General features: G+C 32.5%; 2 protein-coding genes across 2 annotated transcripts; both read right to left on the reverse strand.

The window, feature by feature from the left end:
- Window positions 1-459: 459 nt before the first annotated feature.
- On the reverse strand, window positions 460-1,585 carry LOC107062438 (uncharacterized). The gene is made up of 5 exons (XM_015313083.1): window positions 1,526-1,585; window positions 1,209-1,418; window positions 1,045-1,137; window positions 874-972; window positions 460-792 (listed from the first exon to the last, which is right to left on the reverse strand). Exons 1-5 carry the CDS (start codon window positions 1,541-1,543, stop codon window positions 727-729), a joined length of 486 nt encoding a protein of 161 aa, XP_015168569.1. The 5' UTR covers window positions 1,544-1,585; the 3' UTR covers window positions 460-726.
- Window positions 1,586-1,687: 102 nt separating this feature from the next.
- Window positions 1,688-2,707, reverse strand: LOC102581668 (uncharacterized). The gene is made up of 4 exons (XM_015313084.1): window positions 2,614-2,707; window positions 2,287-2,532; window positions 1,862-1,987; window positions 1,688-1,775 (listed from the first exon to the last, which is right to left on the reverse strand). Exons 1-4 carry the CDS (start codon window positions 2,705-2,707, stop codon window positions 1,759-1,761), a joined length of 483 nt encoding a protein of 160 aa, XP_015168570.1. The 3' UTR covers window positions 1,688-1,758.
- Window positions 2,708-13,568: the final 10,861 nt, after the last annotated feature.

Here is a 13,568-nt window from a genome sequence, read left to right on the forward strand (position 1 = left end):
TAATGTTGCTATGACGATTGTACAGTAAAACATCAAGAATTACTTATATTGTGACGAGTAAATTGTAATCGCAAACGAAAATTTACAAGGAACAAAACTTAGTCAAAAAGTTAAAGTTAAGAGAGGAAGAAGAGCTTACATGTTCTAAATGAGTTTGTTATCATCACTTGAAAATCCTTAAATAGCCAAAAGTCAATTTTCTCTGTAAAATTTTATCACGAGTTAGCTTTGAAGAAGCAGAAATTAGAAGAATCTGATATTGACAGAGCTCTTCGCAATATTTTCTCCATTAGAATGAGGTTAGTACTATTCAATAGTGATCCAAATTTATAGACTATTTATCATTCTAAAATTTATCAAACGTGCAAATATATTTCAAGATAAAACAACCAGCAATTAATAGCTTTGCTACGCAGAACCAGAACAATAAATTGATGTTTCAGGTAAGTTTTTACTCACATGGTATAATCAAGGATCCGAATAGTCATTCTCTTGAATTGGAGGCTGATAATTAGGGTGTTGCGCTAAAAAAAATTCTTTTAATTGCTCCAGTTCTTTCATCTCATTTTGAAAGTTAGACATGCAATCCTTCAAAGACTGGTTTTCCTTTTGAGTTGAACGTAGCTCAGCCAACAATTCAGCTTTTGAGGAAGTCCCACCTTTCAAATCTCTTGCTTTTACTCCACCTCCAAAGCCAAATACATGACTACGACTTTGAGGTCCAAATCATTTCTCAACAATTTCTATGCTAGAAAGTGATAGTTCAGACTCCACCAATTCTTGAATTTGAGCCTACAAAGTGTATAGAGGAATTTTTTTTCCAAATCCCATAATAACTAAATGTTAAGAACATGTTCAATTAACCAAACGCACATGCTTCTCGATTGTTTCAGAATCAACTAGTGTGTTATTCTTCTTGCGAGTCTCGTAAAAGATAGTTGCCAAATCTGGTGGATTGCCATCTTTTCCGCCCTTTACATAAAAGTAAACATGTCAAAGAATGGTTCATCAATATTAAGCCAGAAAAAGATTTAATGATAACACCTTTTGATAAATAATCTCTCTAATTGGCTTGCTACCAATATGATGAAGCATCTTTAGCTTAGCTCTATTTATTGCGTTTCTATTGCTTCTCGCCTATATTTGAGTAACAACATTAAATTCAAATGTTATAAATAAATTATCAAAATGAAATTAATATGTCAAACCTGAAAATCTTTTGAAGTAAAATGTTCTTTTACCAACCACTCCCATTTCTTCTTTTCTACCCCCTTAGGCATATTCTTAAGAGCCTCTTGGATAGGCTTACCCTTCACATACTTTTCATGCAATTGACCTCTCCATTTATTCCATAACTCTTTCATCCATCCCAAAACATGATCTCGATGACTATTCATGTCATCACTATCAAATTTATCCTACAATGTATCAAATTGAAACATGAAGGAGCACACTAATTAAGCAGCGAGAATTGTATTAAGAAGAGAGTAGCCCAAGAAGAAATTGAATTACTTAATCCAATTACCTTAACAACAGCCCACATGTGATTTAGCTTTTCCTCCTTAATGTGTTTCCATGATGATACTCCCAAACGGACATATATTACGATCACAAACTATTTTTCCCAAGTGCCTCGAAAATAGATTACTATTCTTCCCAACTATTCGATTATTGTAAAACTGTCACTTTTAGCTTTTGTCCAATATCAAGCGATGCAACTTCTTTGCACTTGTTACTTCCTCGAACTTTTTTATCCATTCAAGTAACACATGAACCTACATTTACATAATTTATAAATGGTAGAAAATATTGTACATATGATAAACTTGTGATCAAATAGATTTCAGAAATGAAAGCATACTTGTTTCAGCTGTTTGGGCAGACTGTTTAACTTGATCAATAGGAGAAATTGGAATATCATAATGCAAACTCTCATTCTCATGAGCCAAGGAAGTTTTATTTGTTGTTCTCAATCCTTGAGAAAAACCTAATGCAAGAAATTATATCAGTAAAAATACTTGAATTAAATTATATTAAATTTGAAAAAAATATATATTTAAGAAATCATACGTGTTTCAAATGTTGGGGTAGACTCCATAGCATCATCAGTAGAAAGAGAAAATGCAACATCAGTTTGCATATGCTCTTTCTCAAAAGACAAAAACTTTTTATTCATTGTTCGCAATCCTTGAGAGAAACCTAATGCAAGAAATTGTATCAATAAAAGTACTTGAATCAAATTAAAATTCAAATTACTGAAAAAGAAAAAAATTTAAGAAATCATACTTGTTTCAAATGTTGGGGTGGACTCCATAACATCATCAGTAGAAAGAGAAATTGGAACATCAGCTTGCATATGCTCTTTCTCAAAAGCCAAAAACTTTTTATTCATTGTTCGCCATCCTTGATCAGCAGAAGGTCTTGACATATTTTGACTAACATAACGATCATTTTGATTGAAAGATCTCCCCTCATTTTCAGAATCTTCAATTGAGCACATAGATTTAAGCCCTTGATACTTCCCTTGAGCACCTAGTGCAAGAAATCATATCAGATAAACATTAACAATAAATTAAATGCAATTCTAAAACACAACAAATTATTGAATCATACTTGATGAATTTGTTTTGATGTATTGCATAAGTTCATCAGTAGATGAAAAAGATGGAATATGTCCTTTCTCAACACTCAAGTAGTTTTTGTTCATTGTTCACACTCCTTGACCATTAGACATAGATTTAAGACCTTTTCCTCGCCCCTTTGCAACCACACCTAGTATAAGAAAATCGACAATAAAAAATTAGTATTAAAATTCCTCGTACAAATTAATAACACAAATAAAAATAAAAACCCATACTTGTTTCAGTAAATTGATTGTACTACATAACTTGATCAGTAGATGGCGAAAATGGAATATCAATTCTTGACACCCCTAAAGACAACATAGATTTAAGCCCTCTTCCTCGTCCCTTTCCTATAGCACCCGGTGCCACACATGCATATTTGGTAGTAGCTTTCACCCTAGATGCCACCTAATTTTCATCCTTGGATGGTTTCATATCAAACCTACCAAAAAACAAAGACAATCTGTTAACAATAAAAATGAAAAAACATTCTAAAAATCATATACTTGGCAAAAAAAATTAAGACACTATAAAAATAATGTACTAACAAAAATCATGTATCAAAATGTATAATAATGAATATGCTAAAGCTTAAGGAGATACTTCACCTCAATCATTCTTTTTCGTTTATTTTGTGAAGAATTTTCTAAATCTTCAAATTCATTGTCTTTTTGTTGCACAATTTCTTAGGAATCACGAGGTTGTACCTTTCTCGCTACACACCAACCTATATTGGAATTATCATTAGCATAAAATACTTGAGAGGCTTGATCAGCTAATACAAAAGGCTCATTTATTTTCAGAAATCGCCCCCAATTTACACTTACAATGCCATACTCATCTATTTTCACTCCTTTTGTCTTATCTTATGCATCAAACTATTTACATTCAAACAAAACAACTCTTCTACCCGTGACTTGCAATTCAAGAACATCGGTTAAAACTCCATAGTAATCAATGTTGTCACTATGTTTATCAGTTTCACCAACAACAACCACACCATAATTTTGAGTCCTTAATTTTTTATCATAAGCTTCTGCATGGAATCTATATCCATTGATAATGTAACCATTATAATGTAATACATATTTAGTAGGACCACGTGAAAGTGCGAGGAGATCTTCCATGATCTGACTATCATCTTTTTTATGCAATTGTGCAACCTATCAACAAGATAAAATTGATCACTTCTAAATGAGTAACTCAATATTAGATTTCCAAATTTGATGTGTGTATATTACTCACCTTATCTTGAAACCATTCAATAAATTGTCTGTTCCATTCATCATCAGACAAGTGTTGAGTAGAATCTACATGAATTTGTGCAAACTCTCTACAAATTTAAATTGAACCACAAATGTCATACAAAAATATAATTCTAAAGAAACAAGGCAATGAAGTGGTAGAACTTCATCGCAATTCTTCAGTATGTATCTATGTGCTTGCTCTAATTCATTTTCTTCAAGATCACGCTGTTTTGGAGCCCCCAATGTTTCTCCAGATTGACAAAATAGAGATAATCCTCCATCGGATTTTTTCAGACCACGATCATAGTTTCATTCTGGCCTATTAAATTTTGTGTCAATTGTATGCAGATACCTTGAACATAAATTCATACATTCATTTGCAATGTAACCCTCTGCAATACAACCTTCTGGCCAAGCCCTATTACCAATGAGAGATTTCAAAAAATATAACCATCGTTCTATAGGATACATCCATCGATACTGGACAGGTCCACCAATCATAGCTTCATTAGCTAAGTGAATAGGCAAGTGCACCATGACATCAAAAAATGAAGGCGGAAATACCCTTTCTAACTTGCAAAGAGTTATAGGAATTTGAGCTTCAACCTGCTCCAAGTCATCAATCCTTAATAACTTAGCTCCAATCATATTAAAAAATAAAGACAATTCAATTAGTGGTTCACACACTTCTTTGGACAACATACCACGTAGTGCAAGAGGGAGTAAATGTTGGAAAAGAACATGGCAATCATGACTCTTTAAACCAGAAATTTTGTGATCTTTCAAGTTAACACACTGAGAAATATTGGATGAAAATCCATCTGGAACCTTTAAATTCTTCAAAAACAGGTAGAAATTGTGCTTTTCTTGTGGAGATAAGGTGTAACATGCAGTTGGAACTTCATATTTTTCACTTCTTTGGATAGGGTGCAACTCCGGCCTTATATTCATTTCTTTCAAATCTAGCCGAGTATTAATAGTGTCCTTGGTTTTTCCTTTGGCATTCATAATTGTCCCCAAAATATTATCACATATATTTTTCTCAATATGCATAACATCCAAATTATGTCGCAACAAAAGAGACTCTCAATATGGAAGTTCAAAAAAGATACTCTTCTTGTTCCAATTATCTTTTCAACTATCATGTGATATTTTGATTCTTTTCTTTGGTTCCTTTGTTATTTGCAACCCTTCAAGATCTTGAACTTGATGAAGAATCTCAATACCAGAACGTTTTTTCGGTGGGAGCCTCTTCTCTTCTGTACCATCAAAGGACTTCTTATCGTTCCTCGATTTGTGATTACGAGGAAGATAATGACGATGACCCATAAAACTTTCTTTCTTACAATTGGCCAATCTGATTGAGGAAGTATCTTTGTTGCAACATGGGCATGCCAATTTTCCTTTGGTACTCAATCCAGATAAATTTTCATATGCTGGAAAGTCATTGATGGTCCATAACAAAGAAACATGTAGCTTAAAATTCTGTTTGGTTGATGCATCAAAGGTCTCAATACCAATATTCCATAGCTCTTTCAATTCTTCTATTAAAGGTTGAAGATATGTGTCAATTGCATCACCTGGACTATCTGGACCAGGAATAAGCATGGACATGATAAAGTTTTCTTGTTTCATACACAACCAAGGTGGTAAGTTATAAGGAATAAGTACCACCGGCCAAATGCTATATGAGGTTTTTGCATTCCGAAATGGTTGAAAACCATCACTCACAAGTCCAAGTCGAACATTACGAGGCTCGGCTGCAAATGAAGGATGAAGTTCATCAAATGATTTCCATGCCATTGAATCAGCTGGGTGCCTCATTATTCCATCATCAACTCTTTCGTCATGATGCCATGTCATTAGAGAAGATGTCTTTGAAGACATAAATAACCTTTGAAGCCTAGGTTTTAATGGAAAATAGCGTAAAATCTTTGATGCAACCTTTTTACCCTTTTTGTTCTTTGCTTCCCCGTTACGTTTATCGACTTTCCATCTAGATTCACCACAAACTTTACAAGAATCAAGTAAGTTATCCTCCTTCCAATATAACATGCAATCATTTCTACAAGCATCAATTCTTTCGTAGGAAAGCCCAAGATTTCGAATTACCTTCTTTGCCCCATAATATGTATTTGGCAAATCGGCTTCATCTGACAACAACTCCTCTTTTAACATTTTTAACAACATTGTAAATGACTCATTACTCCAACAACCCATACTTTTTATGTGAAGCAACTTAATCAAAGTTGAATGTTTTGAAATTTTTGAACCTTGATACAGTGGCTTCTCAAAGTCTCCCAATAGGCTATAAAACTTTTTGGCTTCAACATTTGGTTCCTCTTCAAGTGAATCATCACAATCAACATCTAAAGTGTGTCCATAATGATTAGGATAGAAATCTCTCAAAATTTCTCGTATTTCATCCTCATTCTCACAATTTTCTACTTCATTATCATCTCCATCTTCACATTGTGATTCTGGCTCACCTAAGACTTTCCCATGATGATACCAAAAGGTATAATTTTTAATTATTCCATATACTTTCAAATGTGTTCTGACTGTCTCACGTGTCCTAATGTGGTATTACAACATTTAACACACGGACATCGTATTTCATACATTTCTCCTGTCCTTTGAAAATCATAATTCAAAAAAAATTCCACCCCAATAAAGTAGGCCTCATTAACTCGATCATCAACAAGTTGCATCTATTGCTTACTTGGTGCCATAACCTTGGATTATATATAAGAGTTAGATCAATCATACTTTAGGATAACAAATTTACTAAGATGACCATTACTTTCTATTAAACTAGTCAAATCATCCTAATAATTAAAAAATAAATATCTAAAATTGACTAATAACAGCTTTTCTTTTAATTGAATATGTGCTGCTATATATAATAAAACTAAAAGGTCTTAACAGATGCGACATCCTAAACCTACTAGTGAACTTCAAATAAAGACGATAGGTTTAACTCGCAGACATCCACGTGGATGTCGCATAATATAGTTCAGAACACTACACACTGCGAGTTAAACTATATTATGCGACATCCACGTGAACTAATGACCTTTTTCATGTTTCACAAAGCTAAACTTATCAACAACTTCTCCAACAATTTTTTCTATCAAACTACACGAGGATCCAAACAATTTCAATAAAACATATAGCATCTAATTGAAAACAACAACCACCAAAACAACAATGACAAACAACCACAAATTTCCATGTAGCTTAAGATTTCAAAAATGCGCCACAAGTAGTAACTTTAGAAACCAATATGCAGCACTAGTTGTAGTAGAAAATAACAATTAAAACAACATTTGAACCACCAAATAAAGGAAACTACAATCAAATGCTTTATCAATGCTCATTCACAATTTCGTTTCTTTCTCGTCTAATCTTTTTAGTGTCACATTATACTTAAAAATTGAATACAATAGTTATACAATAAAAAAAACCATTCAAATTCAAAGCACATAAACTGGGAACTGAATTAAAGACACTAATGGTAAAAATATTCTACATATTCATCACCTGAAGAATTTTTTTTTTTGCAATGCCAGCCTTACCAAAATTTCTTGGCAGCCCTAGCAATTATACAACCCTAACAGAGAAAATCTTAAATAAACTCTCAAATATCTCCTCTTTGAACCTCAACACAAGCCTTACCTATAAAACTATCATTTTCAGTCCTTACACAATAACAATGAGTATCTATAAGATCCCAATCACATAAAATTCGACCAGCAGAAAGAAAAATGGCAGATTTACAGAAAAAGAAAAAGGAGGAGATGAATCAGGAGGAATAAACTTACTTTAGATGTAGATACAAGTTGTAGGTGAAACGTTTTTCTTCCAATAATGCTTTCAAGCTTCAAGATTTAGGAGATTTTTCTGCCAATAATGCCTTCAAGATTCAAGAGTAAGGAGACTTCAGAGCTATGCACAGCGATTTTGGCATATTGCTAGAGAGAGAAAGAAAAATCTAATAGCTTTATCGAATGACGTGACTGTGAAAGAGTTGTCTAAGATATTCACTAAACGGGGGATCAATTTCATGAATGGAGAACACCTTCATGTGAGGTGTATGGCACATATTCTAAATATTGTTGTTCAAGATGGTTTGAAAGTGTCTGTTGTGTCTATTGAACGAGTTAGAAAAGCAGTTAAATACATAAGGCTGTCTCCTGTGAGGTGTAAGAGGTTCCAAAAATGTTGTGAAGATGTTGATATTAATTGTAAAAAATCTTTATGTTTGGATATTTCTACGAGATGGAACTCCACATACTTGATATTGAATAGGGCTATTGAGTTTGAAAATGCTTTTTCCAGTTATGCTGCTCGTGATATTGGCTTGTTACAGTACCTTCAGTTTGTTGAGGATGAAGATGGTAAGGGTGGAGATGGAAGAGCTGTTGGTGCCCTTTTGAGTGATGACTGGGACAATGTAAGAAAAATTGCTAATATTCTTCAATTTTTTTATGATCTTACTAGAGAAGTATCTGGATCACACTACGTCACAACAAACTCACATTTTCTTAAAATTTGTGAGGTTTCTTGTTATTTGAAACAATTGATATCGAGTGAAGATGATAGTGTTGATCTTTTGGGTAAAATTGCTTCGAATATGAGAGAAAAAATTGATAAGTATTGGGGTACTCCAAAGAAGATGAACAAGATGATTTTTATTTCTTGTGTTTTGGATCCTTGACACAAGTTTGTTTCAGTTGGCTTTGCACTTCAAATGATGTTTGGGAAAGAAGGCCCAATTTTAAAAAAAAGGAGTTAGAGACTACATGGAATTGTTGTTTGGTGAATATGTAAAGTCCATTTCTAAAGATAAAGGTAGTCCGTCTTCATCTTTATCTAGTTCTTCATTTGAAAATTCTGGTTCACTGCTTTCAAGTACATGTTGTATCGTCCAATCGATAGGATCTTTAGGGACATTCATGGGTGATCTAATGAAACATAAAGCTGAAAATACAACAACTGTCAAAACAAAATTGCAAAAATATCTTGCTGAAGAAAATGAAGTTGAAAGAAAGAACTTCAACATCTTATCTTGGTGGAAAATAAACTCACCTAGATTTTTCGTTCTTGCTGAGATGGCTCGGGATGTGTTAGTTATTCCTATTTCAAGTGTGGCATCCGTGTCTGCGTTTAGTACTGGTGGACGTATCTTGGATTAATTTAGGAGTTCATTGACTCCTAAATTGGTGCAAACTCTAGTGTGCCTTCAAGACTGGATTCGAAGTGAATCACGACCTATAAGTGTTGAGGAAGATATAGATGTCCTCGAACAACTTGAAAAGGTAAGGACATTTTAATTGTAATAGTTTTAATTGTTATTGTAAATAGTCATTAACATTTTTTTGGTTGATTAACATAAATTCTCTATAGATTTGGCTAATACTATCATTCTGGATGATTAATGTGGAGTTGAAACTCTTCCTTTTTTGCACTTGGATCTGGACATTCGGTAAGTCATTCTAGCGACAAGTTGCTCTAAGTCATGTATTTGCTCTATTTTCAATGTATAAGCCTTCTGTCAAGAAAGTAAATTATGATATGAGGCAAACTATTGCATATTGTTAAGCTTAACTTGCTCAACACTTATACATATTTATTAATTAGAAGTGTTTGGAGTCAATTAAGAGACATGATGATATTATAAATGGATTAGTTTCCAATAAAAATGGAATTGTTAATTTAGTGTTTGTGCCTGATGTCGCACCCCATTTTGAACCGGCCGAAACAGTTCACAACATAATATGGTCGACACTCTGATTTTGAAATAAAAAATATTTTTGTTTTAGAGTCGCCACCTAAATTTGAAGGAAAATATTAGGAAAACCATTTTTAAAATATGTAAGTGTAAACTCTGTTTTGATTTGCGAAACCAGGGAGATTCTGAGTAAGGGTTTTGGTTACTCGAGGGGAAGGTGTTAAGCATCCCTCAGAGCCTATCCGAAGATAGTCCTTAAACTCAATTTTAGGAAAATATGATTAGGAAAACTTGTTTATTATTTCTTAAAATCAATGGTAAGTTAATTAGTTAGTTTAAGAAAAAGAGTAAAATACAAGGTACGACATATATATGTCTTATAAAATATATTTAATAGTAGTATTTTTATCATATTGTAAAATAAATAAATAAATAAATGTACTTAAATGTATAATAAATTCATATGTAAAAAAAAAATAGTTGTATTATAATAAACTCATCCTAAAAATACATAGATGTTGAATTTTGCAAAAATATGTCGTCCTATTAAGACGTGAAATAAAAATAAGATAGTAGTTGGGTGTAAAATACGTAGTAATATGTGATGTGTAATTTGAATGAAAATATATAGAATGGAGTTTTTCTAAAAAAAATGATACTAGATGTTAAAATATTATATAAAGGTTTGTGATCTTAAATATGTTTATTATAAAGTGTAGTATATATATTGTAAGTTGTTTAAAACATGTGAATGTTTATTATTTTATTTACATGTAAGGGATAAGTTAATGATAGATTAGATTTAGTAAAATAATATGTGTAAAGTGTAGGAATAAATTATAAAAATAAATAAATAACATTCGGGATAGTAGATAAAAAAAAAAAGATTATGTAGAGAATAATATAGAATATATACCTTTATGTGTATGACATATATATGTATGTACCTTGTATTTGAACCTATTGGCATATCCAAAATCTTGAAATAACATGTTAAAAATGTTTTTAGTAATTTTTGATTTTAAAAAAAAGTGACAATAGCAAATATACTTTCATAAAGGGGTGATGTCAAGAATATAAAATAGGTCTAACTATTGGGACTTATTCTATAGTTACATTTATTTTTGTTAATAAAATATATAGACCTACTTCCTAAATTATTTACTTTTTTTTTTTTTAAATATTTCTAAAACGGTAACAACTTTAGCCTTACGCTAGTTTGAAAATCATTTGGGAGTTTTAAAGGATAATTTTTCTTCAACATAAAGTCCTAAGTGAGAGTTTATAGATAAAGCTAATGAATATTTTGGTCCTTCTCGAATAAATAACTTAAGCCGAATGTATCTTTCAAGACTAGAAAAAAAAGGTAATAATTCTAGCGAGCATTATAACATTCGTTTTGCCCTTTTAAAATCACGTTTCTTCTTCCTTTTGAGAGTAGTGTTTGAAAACACTTTTGGATTCAAACTATGAACTTTTAAACTCTCAAAGTATAGTGGTTAGTTCCAAAAATTTATACTTTTAGATCCCACAAAATGGTTTTCGAAACTAGAAGAAAAAGACCGCATTTTTACACAAAGAACATCCGCGATTTTTAAGCTTAAAATCTGCATTTTTCGAACCTCAAAATCTGCATCATAAGACTCTCATAACAAAGCATTTTTTGTTCCAAAACTACACCTTTTTGCACCTAAAATCTGCATGTTAAAAGCTACAATTTTTACCTCATGAAATCTGAAATTTTTAAACCTAAAATCTGCACTTTTAAACATCAAAATCTCTTGAAATCTGGAATTTTCAAGATAAAATCTGCACTTTCAAACTTGAAAATCTGCATTTTAAGTTCTAAAAAATCTGCTTGATAGAGCATGTTGAAACTGCATTTTTCGCGCTAAAACCTGCACTTTTTAAACTCAAAAACCTGCATTTTTTAAGCTTAAATTTTACATTTAAAGCCCACAAAAGAGTTGCGTTTTGAGCCTCAAAACCTGCAGTTTTACCATCAAAATTTGGACTTTCTAATGTCAAAATTCTGCACTTTTTGAACTCAAAACGCTACACTTTGAGACCCAAAATTCCAAACCTTAAGTTGCTAAACTTGTATTCCAAATACTCGTTTATGAAAGGAAAATCTGAAAATAAATTCACAACATTTGAAAAAAAACATTATTCCCAAGTGAACTCTTTTAAAGACATGTTTTCATAACCACCAAAATGCGTCAAGTGGCAAATAAAACTTAGTTGAAAAATGTCGTTCTAAACTAAATAACTATAATAAACTCAATATCTAAAGGGATGTGGGGGTGAACAACTATACTTTACTAGTGTTCTTAGTTGGTTCATACAAACCCAAACAAATAGAAGCAAGTGTAAATATAAGCGAAATACTTGTGTAAAATGTTAGTCAAAAGATAACAACACATATATGATATAAAGAACGTGAAAACTTGAAGCGAGAAGGAAACGTTGGACACTATTGACACGATGAAGGCTGCTAGACACAAGCGATAACATGAGCACAAATCTGATTTGGACAGATGAATGGAGTCAATTCACAACTCCAAATGCGCTCCCCAGTGTACATGTACAAAAGAATAAGATTAAAAAAAATTAGTAAATGGGCTGTAAAATTAAAGCATAGAGAAAATAATCCATGAAGTCATATGTTAACCGAAATATAAGTTAACCTGCAAAAACATTCACGTGCCTAGAGGCGACATTTTTTACAGATTAACATTTTTCTTTTTTAGACTTGTATAAGTTAAATTTGGAATACAGAACTTATGTGTTTTCTACCACATCAAAACAAGTTTAAGCATGCATAAACTATCTGGTGAAGCATATGAATATACATTTATTCTCTGAGACCAACAAAAGAAACAAACAATATTAATACAAGTAGCTTCTAAGGAACAAGAGAGGATACTGTATATTATTTCATTATGTACTATGTAATGGTGATGTTATATGCATGAGGATCTAAAGTACATATACAAAATAAAAGGGGCTATACATTATTCTGGGTAAACAATTTTGTTTTCTAAAAATATGAGATTGAACTTAGCATTTTAGAATTCTGGACAGCAAGTAAATTGAGAGACATATGAAAGCTTAAGTAAATATTCAATTCGTCATCATAAGGGATAAATATTCCTATGACTGCACTACTTAATCAAACATAAGAAAGTTAAAGTCGTTGAGCCAACACATTGGTAGCGGACTAAGTTAACTAGACACACTTAGCTTGCATAAATTCTTATCTATTGTCCTCGACTTCACATGAATACGGGCAGATTTATCACGTGTTGACACTCAAGAGAGAAAGGAGAAAAATGCAGTAGTTCAATCCAATATACTACAGAGCTATCATGGGATCCTTCTAATTACTTAGGCGAGATGTAAGAACAAACAGAGAAACTTATCATATTTCATTAAAAAACGGAGGAGGTTTTCAGGAAATCAAAGAGAACAACTGGACAACAAGCATTCATAGTGTTTATGCCTTTGGGAGTCCCTTTCATGCTAAACTAAAGGTTGTCAACATTAATGTCACGCCCCAAACTCGAGGGGCGCAACTGGCTCCTAATGCCAAAACTTAGGCCCGATCCGACCCTGCTGAACCATTTGCTACTAGCGCATGACAGCCACACACAATCAAGAAAACAAACAAGTATATCTCGGCTTAAAACTAAGCCCTCGGCCGGCAAGGCCCCTGTTAACTAATCTATAAAAGAAACAGCTACTCCCAGGAGATCATATAAATAAATAGCCAACTAGCACAGAAGTCCTAATTGAGCCGTCGAGGCCACCATGATATCTATACCAAAACTAAAAGCAGGTATATATCAATACAATACATCAAACATCTCACAAGCTTCAGCAAACCAACAACATAGGTCAGTATGGCCATAACGTAGCTATACATCCCACACACTAGTCTGCAAGCCTCTAAGAGTAGTAAAG

Source organism: Solanum tuberosum, unplaced genomic scaffold (genome assembly GCF_000226075.1).
Source record: "Solanum tuberosum cultivar DM 1-3 516 R44 unplaced genomic scaffold, SolTub_3.0 scf00224, whole genome shotgun sequence".
NCBI lineage: Eukaryota > Viridiplantae > Streptophyta > Magnoliopsida > Solanales > Solanaceae > Solanum > Solanum tuberosum.

Excerpts from the sequence above, each read along its gene's own strand:
- LOC102581668 (XM_015313084.1), bottom strand. The coding sequence starts at position 2,707 with ATGAACAAAAACTACTTGAGTGTTGAGAAAGGACATATTCCATCTTTT. Across the intron at positions 2,533-2,613 it reads CATCAAAACAAATTCATCAA|GTGCTCAAGGGAAGTATCAA; the intron begins GTATGATTCAAT and ends TTCTTGCACTAG. Across the intron at positions 1,988-2,286 it reads CACCCCAACATTTGAAACAA|GTTTTTCTCAAGGATTGAGA; the intron begins GTATGATTTCTT and ends TTCTTGCATTAG.
- LOC107062438 (XM_015313083.1), bottom strand. Across the intron at positions 1,138-1,208 it reads TTACTTCAAAAGATTTTCAG|GCGAGAAGCAATAGAAACGC; the intron begins GTTTGACATATT and ends ACTCAAATATAG. Across the intron at positions 973-1,044 it reads GAGAGATTATTTATCAAAAG|GGCGGAAAAGATGGCAATCC; the intron begins GTGTTATCATTA and ends TTTTATGTAAAG.